This window comes from Siphateles boraxobius, unplaced genomic scaffold (assembly GCF_051911475.1).
Source record: "Siphateles boraxobius isolate OS27281-9 unplaced genomic scaffold, OSU_SipBor_1 130, whole genome shotgun sequence".
Lineage (NCBI taxonomy): Eukaryota > Metazoa > Chordata > Actinopteri > Cypriniformes > Leuciscidae > Siphateles > Siphateles boraxobius.
Genome location: NW_027508734.1, coordinates 51,293,150 through 51,306,963, shown reverse-complemented (window position 1 = coordinate 51,306,963; position 13,814 = coordinate 51,293,150). Strand labels below are relative to the sequence as shown.

At 42.7% G+C, this 13,814-nt stretch overlaps 1 protein-coding gene across 9 annotated transcripts in view; it reads right to left on the bottom strand.

Annotated features, from left to right (window-relative positions):
- ptprda (protein tyrosine phosphatase receptor type Da) overlaps positions 1-13,814 on the bottom strand; it is a 922,653-nt gene that overhangs the window by 65,514 nt on the left and 843,325 nt on the right. For 7 of the 9 annotated variants that reach the window (XM_077229653.1, XM_077229654.1, XM_077229660.1 and 4 more), the window contains 3 exons: positions 5,786-5,995; positions 2,004-2,164; positions 64-78 (listed from right to left, as the gene is read on the bottom strand). In XM_077229653.1, the coding sequence (XP_077085768.1) occupies positions 64-78; positions 2,004-2,164; positions 5,786-5,995 (386 nt within the window). The remainder of the gene's footprint in view (positions 1-63; positions 79-2,003; positions 2,165-5,785; positions 5,996-13,814) is intronic. The other 2 variants (XM_077229656.1, XM_077229657.1) reach the window with 1 other exon arrangement.

Below are 13,814 nucleotides of genomic sequence, written 5' to 3'. Positions count from 1 at the left end.
GTGCCCTTGACTGTGCCATAACCACTGCATGAGTCTCAGGTACAGTTCTTCTAATGCTCTTACCTGTCTGGTTGACTGCTCCAGTGAAAGCAGCAGAAAGGGAGAACAGAGGTTAGTATACAAGACAAACACAGATATCCTCAACAGTTCTACTGATATTCAGAGGGTTTTTTGCATTGTTCATTTTCATCTGATACGTTGTATTAAGACATAGATCCACTGTGCAACTGAACCTAACTAATGGCGCTTTTCCATTACCAGTATCAGCTCAACTCGGCTAAGCTCGCTTTTCGCTCTGTTTTCCATTACAGATAGTACCTCCCCAACAGTACCTGGTCGTCATAGCGACGCCACAGGAACTACGCAACACACACCCGCTACCCACACACACACAGGACAATAGATGAAATCGAGTGTATGCTGTTTTTGATCCTCGGTAGTCGGGATGTGGCTATTTTTCAAAGCAAGACAAACGTTGTTTCAGGAGAGGCTGAAGGCACCAAAACGAAACACTGCTGAAAAAAAATAGCTCTGTGTGGCGCGTACAATGATGACGCAGCGAATAATGACGATTCTCTCTGACCAATCAGCACTCTGCAGTGTTTCACGTCACATTTTAGTATCGCCTCAGCTCGCCTCAGCACGTTTAGAACCTCGCCGGAGGTGATATGAATAAAAGTACCCGAAAGCAGGTACAGGTACAACTTTTACACAGTGGAAAACCAAACAAAGGCGAGTCGAGTCGAGCTGGTACTTTGTTGTGGAAAAGCGCCATAAGTGGTGTGAGAAAAAAAGTATTGATCTCACAAAGTCTTGTTTCTCAATTAATTGTGTGTTTTTGAAGTGTGCCAACAGGATTTTTGGTCACGAAAGAACCATTCAAAATACTTTGAGAAGCCCTGACCTATCTGATGAGCAAATCTAATTATAAAACTAATAACGAATACTGTTCAAAAGGTTGGGGTCTGTAAGATTTTTAATGGAGCATCATGACTCCAGTCTTCATTGTCACATGATCCTTTAATAATCATTTTTAATGTGCTGATATGCTGCTCAAGAAACATTTCTTATTATTATCAATGTTGAAAACAGCTGTGTTGCTTTTCTAAAAACGCTGATACTTTTATAAATATTCATTAATAAATGGAATGGATTAAAATAACAGTGAAAACATTACAAAAGTGTATATTTCAAATAAATGTTGTCTCTTTTAATCATATTAATGTTCTTTCTGAATAAAAGTATTAGTTTATTGGTAAAAAAAATAATATAATAAAATATAATATAATATAATCACTAAAAAAATGTCTACCTTTTCCAAGCCTGGCTAAAAAAATCTGTTTTAATACCCTAATATTTTCAGGTTTGTACTTCACTTTGTACATGTCTTGACAGCAGGAATTGCTCATGCGAAACTGTTTGTTTGGATTGAATTGGTGCATCATGGGCAGCGAGTGTGTTGTGTTGTTGACATTGTAATATTACACTATGAGATGTGTGCATGAGCCCGTGACATTGATTCTGTGATTAACAAATAAATCTGCCATCAGAAGACATCAAATAACCCTGGATATATGAAGGACCTCATCACAATAGATGTTCAACTCAATGCCTGACTGTAATTTTTAGCAGATGATCAGATCAGTCTATATTCAAATGAGGGCCACAGATTATTGAAGATACGTACACTGCATTACTGCATAAACACACACACACACACACCAAACGGCTTAAAGTCAACAATCCAAATGACTTTCTTAACCCAAGTTTCAGCTCTTATTGAGAACAATTCATCAGTAAATGTTATTCCAACGACCAGCTTGTATTCATAATCTTTCACCCTAATAGCTCAACAATTGAGTCTTTTGGATAATGTTAACCAACAGCCACCATACTTTTTTTTATTTTCACTTTTTCACTGAGAATACTGAAATACGTCACATTATAAGTCATAAAATGTGCAAAGATTATTGAGCGTGTGTGTGTTTCTCCACGGTTTCTACCTCTTGTACAGCAAGATGGCGATGACAATACAGATGATGAAGATGACGGCCAGCACAGGCCCCACAACCCAGATCAGACCTTCCTCTTCATCGATTATGGGCTGTGGGTCGATATCAGCAAACACAACCGGATCAGAGTATGGACTTGCCGCGTACAACATCTGAAAGAAAACCCAAACAACGACAGTGTTATCTGAATCGCTTGATCAAGAAACCCTGAATTCACACTTTCACAACAAATACTCTAAGTGTAATGAAACCCATTGGTTTTTTAATGTCGATTAGCACATAAAACAATCGTTTCGTGTCCCTTGGCTTGTAAAAAGAGCTGAAATATTATTTAAAGTAACGCATACAGTGAGCATCTATGGCACGAGAGGAGCAGAGTGTTACAAAGTCAAGTCTCTACTTCTATAGAGCTTTATACAATACAAATTGTTTCAATGCAACTTCACAGTAATAAACAGGAAAATAACAATAAATTATGCAAACCATCAAATATTTGGCAAATTCTGCTGTAAAACAGCTTTGAAAAGACAATACAAGCTAACAGGGAACAATCTCAGAACTTTGGCTAAAGTTTTGGCAAGGTTCCCTCAAAGTTATGAACAAACATTCTTCATTCTTCTTCTGTTCAAAGTAATCTAGTCTTTAGTAATGTTCTCAAAAAGTAAGCACAAAAATGTTATTTATACATGTTCATTTTTTTTTCCAGAAATGTTTTAATTGGACATTTTTTTCCATGTTACTTTTTGTTTCAGAACATTCAGAGAACTGAACGTTAAGAAAAGCCAACAAACAAGAAAACCAAGAAAAAAAATATTTTGAACATTTAGAGAACATTCAGAAATAACCTTTTCATAACTGAAAGGGATAGTTTAAGTAGGGAAAATTTGCTGTTAATTTAATCACCCTCAGGCCATCCAAGATCTCAAAGTGACAGCACCCATTGACTGCCATTATATGAATCACCGATGACCACTGTTTCAGCTAAAAACCTTCTTTACTGTTCTACTGAAGAAAAAAAGTCACCTACATCTTAGATGGCTGAGGACGAGTAAATTAACAGCAAATTTTCATTTTTGGGTGAACTATCCCTTAAATGGGAATGTTAGCAAAACTTTCTTGGAACATTTTTGTTAGCTTGGAAAGTGCCATTATTCAGCTCAATTCAATAACGGTGTAAAATTCTGAAGCAGAAATTTGAAGATTGTAGTTTTGTTAAAGCACTTACATTAATTATTCAGCAGAACAAAATAGTTTGTTAGTTGATCTGTAAAGTGCCTAAATCATTCATTTAAGGAGAAACTGCTTTTCTATGTGAATGAATGAATTATTCTCACATTATTCTCACATAAACCGTACATACAGGTGCTGGTCATATAATTAGAATATCATAAAAAAGTTGATTTATTTCAAGAATTCAACTTAACAGATGAAACTAATATATTATAAAGACTCATTACATGCAAAGTGATATATTTCAAGACTTTATTTGTTATAATTTTAATGATTATGGCTTACAGCTTATGAAACCCACAAAATCAAAATCCCAGAAATGTAGAATATTGCATGAAATCACACAGTAATTACACAGGAATACCATGGTCATTGAACCAGGTTTTGGTTCTTTTGGCAGTGTGGGCAGGTGCAAATCCTGCTGGAAAATGAAGGAAGCATGAAGTTCTCTGAAAATGTCCTGGTAGACGGCTGCTATGACCAGCACCTGTATAATTGTAAGTACTTATGGATGTGTTTCTGGTATGTTTCTTTAAAGCAGGTTCCTTGCAATCAATTGCAACATATTGTTATTCAAGTACACAGTCAAACAGACTGGATGTGCTGGAAACAATTAACGGAAACAATTAAACGGAACTATATAAATAGGATTATATAAAAACACTGTCAGAGGTCTCAAATCCTGTTATGACTCTGATTAATGCAAAATTCATCAGTGTGTTGCGATGTGTTCAGTGATGTGAGTTACGAACTACATTCAGTGATTAGCATCTAATTTACTATCAAATCATCAGAACAAGCAGATAAACAGAGACATTAGACGCAACACACTCACGCACACACAAACGTTTCAGAAAATATTCAGAAATATTATGAGACATACAGCCAAACAGATGTTTTTGAATTAATTCTCTTCTGCTCACCAAGGCTGCATTTATTTGATCAGGTATACAGTAAAAACAGTAATATTAGCATTAATAAGTAATAAATATTATTGCAATTTAAAGTAACTGTTTTCCATGTTAATACTGTATATTGTAAAATGTGAATTTATTCCTGTGATGCAAAGTGGAATTTTTAGCATCATTACTCCAGTCTTCAGTGTCACAAGATCTTTCAGAAATCATTCTGATTTGCTGCTCAAGGAACATTTCTTATTATTATCAATGTTAATAACAGTTGTGCTAATTAATATTTTTGTGGAAACCGGGATAAAATGTAAGGATTCTTTGATGAGTAGAAACAGGATTTTTTTGAAATATAAACTTTTGTAACAATATAAATGTCTTTACTTTTGATCAATTCAAAGCATCCTGGCTGAATAAAAGTGTTCATTTATTTTAATTTCTTTCATTGTTTCTAATTGTGCATAACTGCCTTATCCAATTTATACATGAGATTGACAAAGAAACATGGAGGAAAGTGAAAACACAGAGCGGGACTTGTCACATGAATAGAGAAATGAGGTTTGGTCAGTGCATCTAGCTCTACTGTCTGAGTTTTTGCCTTCCCAGTGCACAGTGAATGCAGTCTCACTGCTGTCACAGAGCTAATCATTCCTCAAGTCTGTCTGTCTGTCTGTGTGTATGTGTGTGTGTCTGTCTCTCTGCAGAGCAGTTGATAAGACTCTGCTGCTATTAAAGAGAAGGCGTTTATCTCACAGTCCCGCCACTGACAGCTCTTCAGGGCTTTCCCTGTGAGATACAGACAGACAGCTCTTATTCCCAGCAGGCTGTGTGCTGATAGAGTTCAGCTTGGTGTTCTCGCTCTGACCGCATCATGTGACTCTGACACCAATGTCAGCGATCGTTTGGACAAAAGACAAAGAAGATTTGGCCCTAGGCATAAAACAATTTTATTCATCAGTATTTTTGATAAATATTTATACATCCTTAAAACAAGATACATTTAGTTAGGAATAAAAATGTGAACGATAATAAACCTGGTGTTCAGAGAATATATCTTGAATTAAGCTTAAGCATAAATACAGTTCAGTTTAGTGCGGTTTATGTTTAGAAAGCTTAGATGTATTAGATGTATTTTATAATTGCATCTTGTTTTAAGGATATTATCATATTGATAACACTTTACAATAAGGTTCCAAATACATTTGTTACAGTATGTACCTCTGTTAACGTTAATAAAATACAACTTTTCATTGTTCATGCTAGCTGAGATTCATTAAATAATATTAACAGATGCAACTTTTAAGTTTAATAATGTATTAGTAAATATTGAAATTAACATGAACTAAGATTAATAAATGCTTTAGAACTAGTTTTATTGTAAATTCATGTTAACAAATATAGTTATCTAATGTTAACAAATGCAACCTTATTGTAAAGTGTTGCCAAAAAATTAAAATGAAGAATATAACTGCATACTTATTAGTATATTTTTATAATATATTCTCCTTTACAAAGTCGCTTTTCCTAACTTGCAAAATCGTAAGGTGTGTGATTGCTTTAATTCTTTGTTAAAGGAATTATTATTATTATAAAAAATTACCATAAGAGCAATAGAAAGTGGATGATGAGACTCACGTTGTCTGAGATCTCCAGCACAGCCAGCACGAAGAACACATACTCCTGTCCATTCAGCAGCTGTTTGTTCTCGAAGTCTCCATACGTCTTGGCATCACCCAGGGTGAACTCCGTCGGCAACTCGTGGAAATATGCGGCGATGTACGGCTTCAGCTCCAGCTGCCTGCGGAACCGAAGAGCGCGACTCGTTCGGTTGATTTCTCGCAACAACTATAAAAGAAACAGAGACAAATGCTTGATCAGCTCAGCACACACTCACAAACACATTTAAATCAGTGTTGAATTTAGTCTAATTGTGAACAGACCAGTGTTATTTTAATATTATTTATATACAATTGTAATATTTTATAATTTTCAGCAGCTTTTATTTGTAAATGTTCAGTGTTGGTTTTAATTTTAGTTTCAGTTTTTTTATGTGCTTTTGTCAGTTTTATTAGTTTTTGTAGCAACACTTTACATGAAAACTTTGTGTAACATATTATAAAGGTATAGGTTTAGGGGCAGGTATATGGATAGAGTATACAGTTTAAACAGTATAAAAAGCATTATGTCTATGCAATATCCCCATAAAACATGAAAACCCAACATGTGTGTGTGCATGTATGTGTAGTTCCCTTTCAGTCGATAACGTCAAACGTAGTCGACGTCGACTGAATGGGGATCACGCCAGGGAGCCTATCACCTTCGAGTACTATTGAACGAGCCAATGGAATTGGCGTGCGTGATTCGCATCACACAATCCGCCCCCGCGGCGCGGGTATAAATACGAAAGTGGATGCACACACTAGTTTGCCTTTCTGTGTTCTTCAGGAAGACTGACTCTCCCAGTGCTGGTGTTCTACAGCGCGAGTGCAGCGGTGATCGCGAGCTTTGAGCTCTCAACTGCTGTTTTAACAGCATCAAATTCTAAATGTTTGTGTGTGTTGACGGCTGGTTAGCGGGCGGAAAAGTGAGTGCTTCACTGTTTCAGTTCTCTGTTCAGTGTTGCCGTGGTCATTCCCCTGTGTGCTCCGGCCCTGGTGACGGTCCTATTTTCTGAAAGAGCAACACGGGTGCATTTGCGTCTTTTTCAAGATGTCATTCCACCTGTCGCGGTGTTGAGATCGAGACTCGCCTTCGTCCGCGAAGCGCGAGTCCCCATTACCATGCCCACCACCGGTGCCGTGTGGGATGGGCGATCGGAGGATAGTGATGGATGTCTCGCCCGGTAACCATTCCCTGTGGGCTCCTCACTCCATCACACCGCAGCCAATGGGATTCCTGTTGAGCATGCTGGTCCCTCTGTAATGGACCGATCAGCTGTTTCAATGGGGGTTCCCCCAGAGGATAAGACGTCGATAGCAACATCGAAGGGTGAGCTGGCCTCTGGAGATGAGGACTCGGCTGTGTTATCTCCCTCTGAGAGTGTAACATTGCCCGCGCCAGATCCAGAAATGTCAGCTATGCTGAAACGGGCCGCCGAGGCTGCCGGGCTCGAGTGGAAACTCCACCGTGTCCCGTTCAGTCTCGGTTGGACGATTAGTATCTCGGGGCGGGCACGCTGGTTCTCAGCTCGCCGCCCCAGTGCTTTTCTTTTCCGAAATGCATGGAGATCTTATCAGATGGTGAACGGCATCTTTCTCTGCCAGAAACTGCCTGAATAGCTTTTCCCCCTCACTCCCCTTGATGGAGGAACGGTGAAGGGTTGCGAGGTGTCCCTCCATTGGAGCGGTCTGTCATGACACAGGTGCACCTGTGTCTTGCGGCCGCTGCCTTTTGGGGGGATCCTCGTCCCCCCCTAAGGCCTGTGAATTCTCGTCCGTTCCGACGGGCAGAGTTTACAAAGCCTCTGGGCAAGCCACTTCCTTTTGCGTGCCATGGTGCTGTTACTGGTCTGTCAGGCCAGGGTACCCATGGCATGCACAAGGGTAGCCCAGACCATGCGCTCAAAGGCGAGCACGGCACGGCACCGCTCCTGACCTCACCCTCCGGGGCACGAATGTCTTGGCATGTGCGATCGGTCTGGCGATGTCCACCTTAGTGGTCCAGGAGCGCCATTGTTGGCTCAGCCTGGTTGATATGGCGGATGCGGACAAGGTTCGGTTCCCCAATTTCCCAGGTTGGGCTGGTCAGCGGCGCGGCAGAGAACTGTTGGAACTGGCCCAAGCGCAGACGGCAAATCCTGCCCCGGCGGCCCGCTGCTGCCTCCACCCCGCCGCCAGTGGCAGTTCCTCCGCCTGCTCGTCACCGAGGCTGTTCCCCGGCCGCCGCTCCCGCTGGGCCTCCGCAGCAGCCTCCACCCAGGCCTCAGCAGTGAGCCGGTCGTAGGAGAGACGCCCAGCCCGCTCCAGGCGCTGCCGAGCCAGGTGGCAAGCGACAGCGAAAGCATTCCGGAGAGGGCCGCCCAGGGATGGATGAAGATGCTTTTGGAGTTGGCAAAAAAGATCACTCCCTCCCCCCGGGTGAGGGCCGGGTGAAGTCATTGTTGTGTGTGTGTGTGTGTGTGTCTGTTCCGCTGCTGGCTCCCTAAAAAAAATAAAAAAAAAAAAGCGGAGCAAGCGGTACCCACACTTCAGAGAAAGAACAATTTCATCTGTCCCTGGGTCCCAAGAGGGCCAGTCTGGCAGGTGTGACCCTGTATAGCCTTACACCCCTCAGCTCCCCCCTTGGTCGCCAGCAGGCAGCTTGGTACGTTCAAGGTCCCGTACATCCGCCTTCTCACGCGCCCCCTACTGCTAGTGGAGACAGGTAAGTGTTGCACAGCACACTAACACCACACTCTACACTTTGCTGCCCCACCTCAGGCTAGGCTATCCCGCTCAATTCAGTGATAATCATCACATTAGGTGTTGAGCAGACGTGCTCCTGAAAATCCAGTGATATTCATCACACCTAGTGTTGAGCAGGGCTCCTGACTTGTGCGTGCTTATCTTTTAACCCTCTTCAACTGAGGGGCCATGTACAAAAGGCGTGTTTTAACGGGCGCCTGGGCGACCCTCGACTACACGGGCATTCGTGCCTCGAGTTGTTAGACATTGCGACCGTTGCACAAGCTTCCCTTGCATGTAACAACTCACCCGTCACCTCCTCCTTGGAGTCAGAAGCTTCTTAGGAGGCTTTGTTCCACTCTTCCCGCTCTAATCAATCGTGCCGCCAACGAGCCTCACGACAGTTATAGCCAGGGCAAGTGGAGACTCCATCCCCTGGGTCCAGCTGGGGCCGCTCAGTAGCCTCGTCGGTTTCGAGCGGACTACCCTTGGACAGACACTGGCTCTCAGCTGCCCCGGGGGTCCGCAGAAATGCGTTTCCCCAGTGAGCCTCCTAAAAGCGACTGCGACTCATGGTCGCCTGGTTCCTGCTCAAGTCAGTGAATTCATCACACTTCATTTTGAGCAGAAATGCTCCTGAACCTCAGTGAAGTTCATCCCACTCAGGTGTTGAGCAGCAATGCTCCTGTAGCTCAGTGAATTCATCACACTCAGGTGTTGAGCAGTTGTGCTCCTGAAGCTCAGTGAATCCTTTTTGCACTCAGTGTTGAGCAGAAATGCTCCTGTTGCTCAGTGAAGTTCTTCGCACTCAAGTGTTGAGCAGAAATGCGCCTGTAGCTCAGTGAGTTTATCACACTCAGGTGTTGAGTGGAAATGCTCCTGAAGCTCAGTGAACTTATCACACACAAGTGCTGAGCAGAAATGCTCCTGAAGCACAGTGATCTTCACATGTCGTGTTGAGCAGTGCTCCTGTCTTTTGCGCCCGTCGCTTGCACCTACGGTGCCAAGTCAGGAGGGAACAGGTCTTCATAGTTGCCCCTTATTGGCCCAACCAGACCTGGTTCCCATCAAACAGCCTTCCTGACTTCCCCTGAACACTTTTTCAGGGACGGGGCACGATGGCACCCGCGTTCTATCCCTGGAGATTCCGGGCAGTCTTACAGTGAATGCGGAGGTTCAGGTGGCTATCTCAGGAACATGGTAGTTACCATCACTTCTGCGAGCACCCCCTAAGAAAGAGGAGTGTACTTTGCTTTAGAAGTGGAACCTAGTCAGGAGGAGACCCTGAAAGCTTTTCGATCATTTCAGTGCTCTCTTTCCTGCAAGATGGGTTAGAGTAGGCTGTTTTCCTCCACACTCTAAGTGATGTTGCCTCTGTGTTTTTGACACACGTCATGATGCAGAAGCATGGGAAGCACATCCTGATCGTCAGGTTCCTGAGGGAGCAAGGTAATATAAACCATTGCACCCCTCTTTATCCTCTTGGGCCTTATCTTATTATAATTTTTTTTTGTGTACGTCTTTGGCTGATATTTGTATTTTACGTGCTTATTTACGTACGTATTATTGTCTGTAAGGACAGCTACTACTATGCACTACACACTCTGGAGTCCATGACAAATTTCCCCTAGGGGACAATAAAGTATATTCTATTCTATTCTATTCTATCTCTGGTGCAACTGCACTGCAGAAACCGCCCCTGAGCCACTGCAGGCAGTGAGTTCAAAATTCTGTTAAATCAGTTCTCCTGCTCGCATGGTCTCTACTAAAGTGTAGGGACTTGCTCGCTTTCGGTCAACGTATTGTGCCTGGAGTTCGGGCCGGCTAACTCTCAAGAGACCCCGGCCTGGATTGTGCCCAAGGTTCCTACCTCTCCCGTAATAGGATCATGTGGTGAGCCTGCAAGCGCTGCCCAGAGGAGGCAGACCCAGCCCTGGCTTCTCTGTCCGTCCGCTTCATAGCGGTTAAACGTGTACAGAAGGCAGCCTTAGACCTCAGACCAGCTCTTATCTGACAGGATTCAGCAGAGAGGGAAGGCTGTTTCCAAGCAAAGTGGCCCACGAATATGGTTGCCTTATTTTCGGTGAAAGATTCCGAGATGCTCATATCCGCTTAGGTGTTGAGCTCCTCTATGATGAGTGTTTTTGCTCCGCCTAGGCGTCGACAGAGTGCTTTGCTGACAGATTACACTTGGGGGCTGGGCGACACCTATCGAACCGCTGCTTCCCGTGGGCTCCCTTCTCATGAAGCCAGTTTCACCGTGAGCCCGGTTCAAGTGTCGGCTTGCTGCGCCATTCCCCTCCTATGGACTGGATAAGTGCACTTTTTACTCCAGTTGAGCTCCCTTAAGCCGAACCCTGTTGAGTTCCTCCATACCCCTCCGACGACGGACGTGCGGAACGTCTGGTGTCAGGCCTACCACTCGTAAGCAGTGTGGAACCTGTGTTAGGCTGGGTCCAGATGTTGCGGTCCCTACGGTGATCCCATATGTGTATTCATCCACGATACAGCTCCCTACGGCGAGCCTGTGTCTTCCCTCGGCAGAGTCTCTCTGCTGTCACTGTCCGGTGAGTCTCCCCTCGTCTCAGGCAGGAGCCACCCCAGTGACATTCCATATGTTATACTGGCCAGTACTTCCGCCCAGTTCATATGTGTATTCTCCACGTTACCTCCCTCTGGGTAGCATGTGGCTTCCGCAACTTCCCAGTGGTCCTGTAGGAACAGCAGTGACTTCCCTGGCCTAAGCCCTGTCCTTCCCCGCCTTAAAATTGCGGGGGCATCAGGAGGCTTTTGTCTAGGCACTGGAAGGTGGCAGCTTTAGTGGCGTTTTCAAAGGTTATCCCCATTCAGTCGACGTCGACTACGTCTGATGTTATCGACTGAAAGGGAACGTCCTGGTTGCGTATGCAACCCACCATTCCCTGAAGGAGGGAACGAAGGACGTAGTCCCCTTGCCACTACCGCTGGGCCTCCGCTGACTCCGGGTTACGCTCGGCTCCTCAGCGAAAAAGCAACTAGTGCGTGCATCCACTTCCGTATTTATACCCGCGCCGCGGGGGCGGAGTGTGTGATGTGAATCACGCACGCCAATTCCATTGGCTCATTCAATAGTACTTGAAGATGACAGGCTCCCTGGCGTGATCCCCATTCAGTCGACGTCGACTACGTCCTCCGTTCCCTCCTTCAGGGAACGGTGGGTTGCATACCCAACCAGGACGTTATCCGCAGGCATTTGCTGTGAGGTGGAGGACCGCTTTGATAAAGCTTTCGATCAATCCTGTTCAAGCTGTCATAACTGCTTCAGTTCTTCTGCCCTTGAGCCACTTTGAACAGGCGACTTCAAATATTGACAGTAAAATAAATTGAGTGTGTGCTTGTGTACACTAGAGAGAATTGGATGGACTTTTTTGTTAAATATATACAACCCCAAATCAGAAAAAGTTGGGACATTTTATAAAATGCAATAAAATCAAGAATCTGTGATTTGTTCGTTCTATTTAACCTTTTATTAACTGACAAAAGTACAAAGAAATGTTTTCCAATGTTTTCACTGACCAACATAATTGTATTTTGTAAATATGAACAAATTTTGATTTTGATGGCTGCAACACACCCCCAAAAAGTTAGGACAGAGACATGTTTAGCACTGTGTCACATCACCTTTCCTTTTAATTACACTTTTTAATCATTTGGGAGTTGAGGATACAAATTGTTGGGGTTTTGCTAGTTGAATATTTGCCCAATCTTGTCTGATAGAAGACAGCTGCCCAAGCCGTCTGTGGTCATCGTTGCCTGATTCTCCTTTTCATGATGGGTCATACATTTTCCATAAGAGACATATCTGGACTGCAGTAAGGCAGGCAGGCACATCCCTTCTATGGTGCAGAGTGTCTAGAAACCACTCAGTTTTAGCACGTGCAGTATGAGGCCTGGCATTGTCTTGCCTCTAGGAAAGATGTCATCTTGATGGCAGTTTATGTCTTTGTACAATCCAAATATATGCCTCCATGTCAATGGTACCTTCACAATAATGCAAGTTACCCATACCATTTGCAATGATGGACCTCAATACCAGGACAGATGTTTGCTTTTGCACCTGTCGCTGGTGAAAGTCTGGTTGGTCCCTTTCGCCTTTGGGACTGAGAACTCGGTCCATTTTCTCCCCAAAAAAAGCTGAAACATTGACTCATCTGACCACAGCAGACATTTCCACTTTCTTCTAGACCATCTGAGATGAGCTCAGGCCCAGAGAACTCGCCGTCATCTCCACATAGAACTGATGTAAAGCTTTCTCATTGCGTAACGGTTTCTCCTTGATGCAGCGTCAGTCTGTGTTCAGTGAAAACGTTTTCCAAATAACTCCTGAGCACATGTGTCTGTATTTAACAGAGTAGCATGATGGTATCTTGTGCAATTCCATCTGAGGGCTCAAAGGTCACGCACATTCAACAGAGGTCTACTGCCTTACCTAACACAGACTGAGATTTCTCTGGATTCCCTGAATCTGGTGACAATATTATGTATGGAAGATGATGAAAGGCATCCATTCTTTGCAATCTTGCATTGAGAAATGGGATTTTTTAATTGTTTGACAATTCTCTCATGATATTTGGCACAAAGTGATGAGCCATGACCCATCTTTACTTAAAAAGACTGAGAAGCACCTTTACACCCAAACATGATAGATTAGAGTATCCAACTATTTTGAAAGTCCACAATGAGCAGTTGAATTGGTAATAGTTGAGGGTCTATTACCAATTCAACTGCTCATTGTGGACTTTCAAAATAGTTGGATACTCTAATTTGGATAATCTTTTCACTTTTATTTGGTCTCTGTCCCAACTTTTTTGGGGTGTGTTGCAGCCATTCAAATCATAATTTGTTCATATTTACAAAATACAAATGTTGGTCAGTGAAAACATTGGAAAACATTTCTTTGTACTTTTGTCAGTTAATAAAAGGTTAAATAGAATGAACAAACCATAGATTCTTGATTCTATTGCATTTTACAAAATGTCCCAACTTTTTCTGATTTGGGGTTGTAATATATATATATATATAATATACACACACACATACATATATATATATATATATATATATAATATACACACACACACACACACATATATATATATATATATATATATACACTGTATGTATATATATATATATATATATATATATATATATATACACTGTATGTATATATATATATATATATATATATATATATATATATATATATATATATACACACACAACAAAAACAAAACATCCCT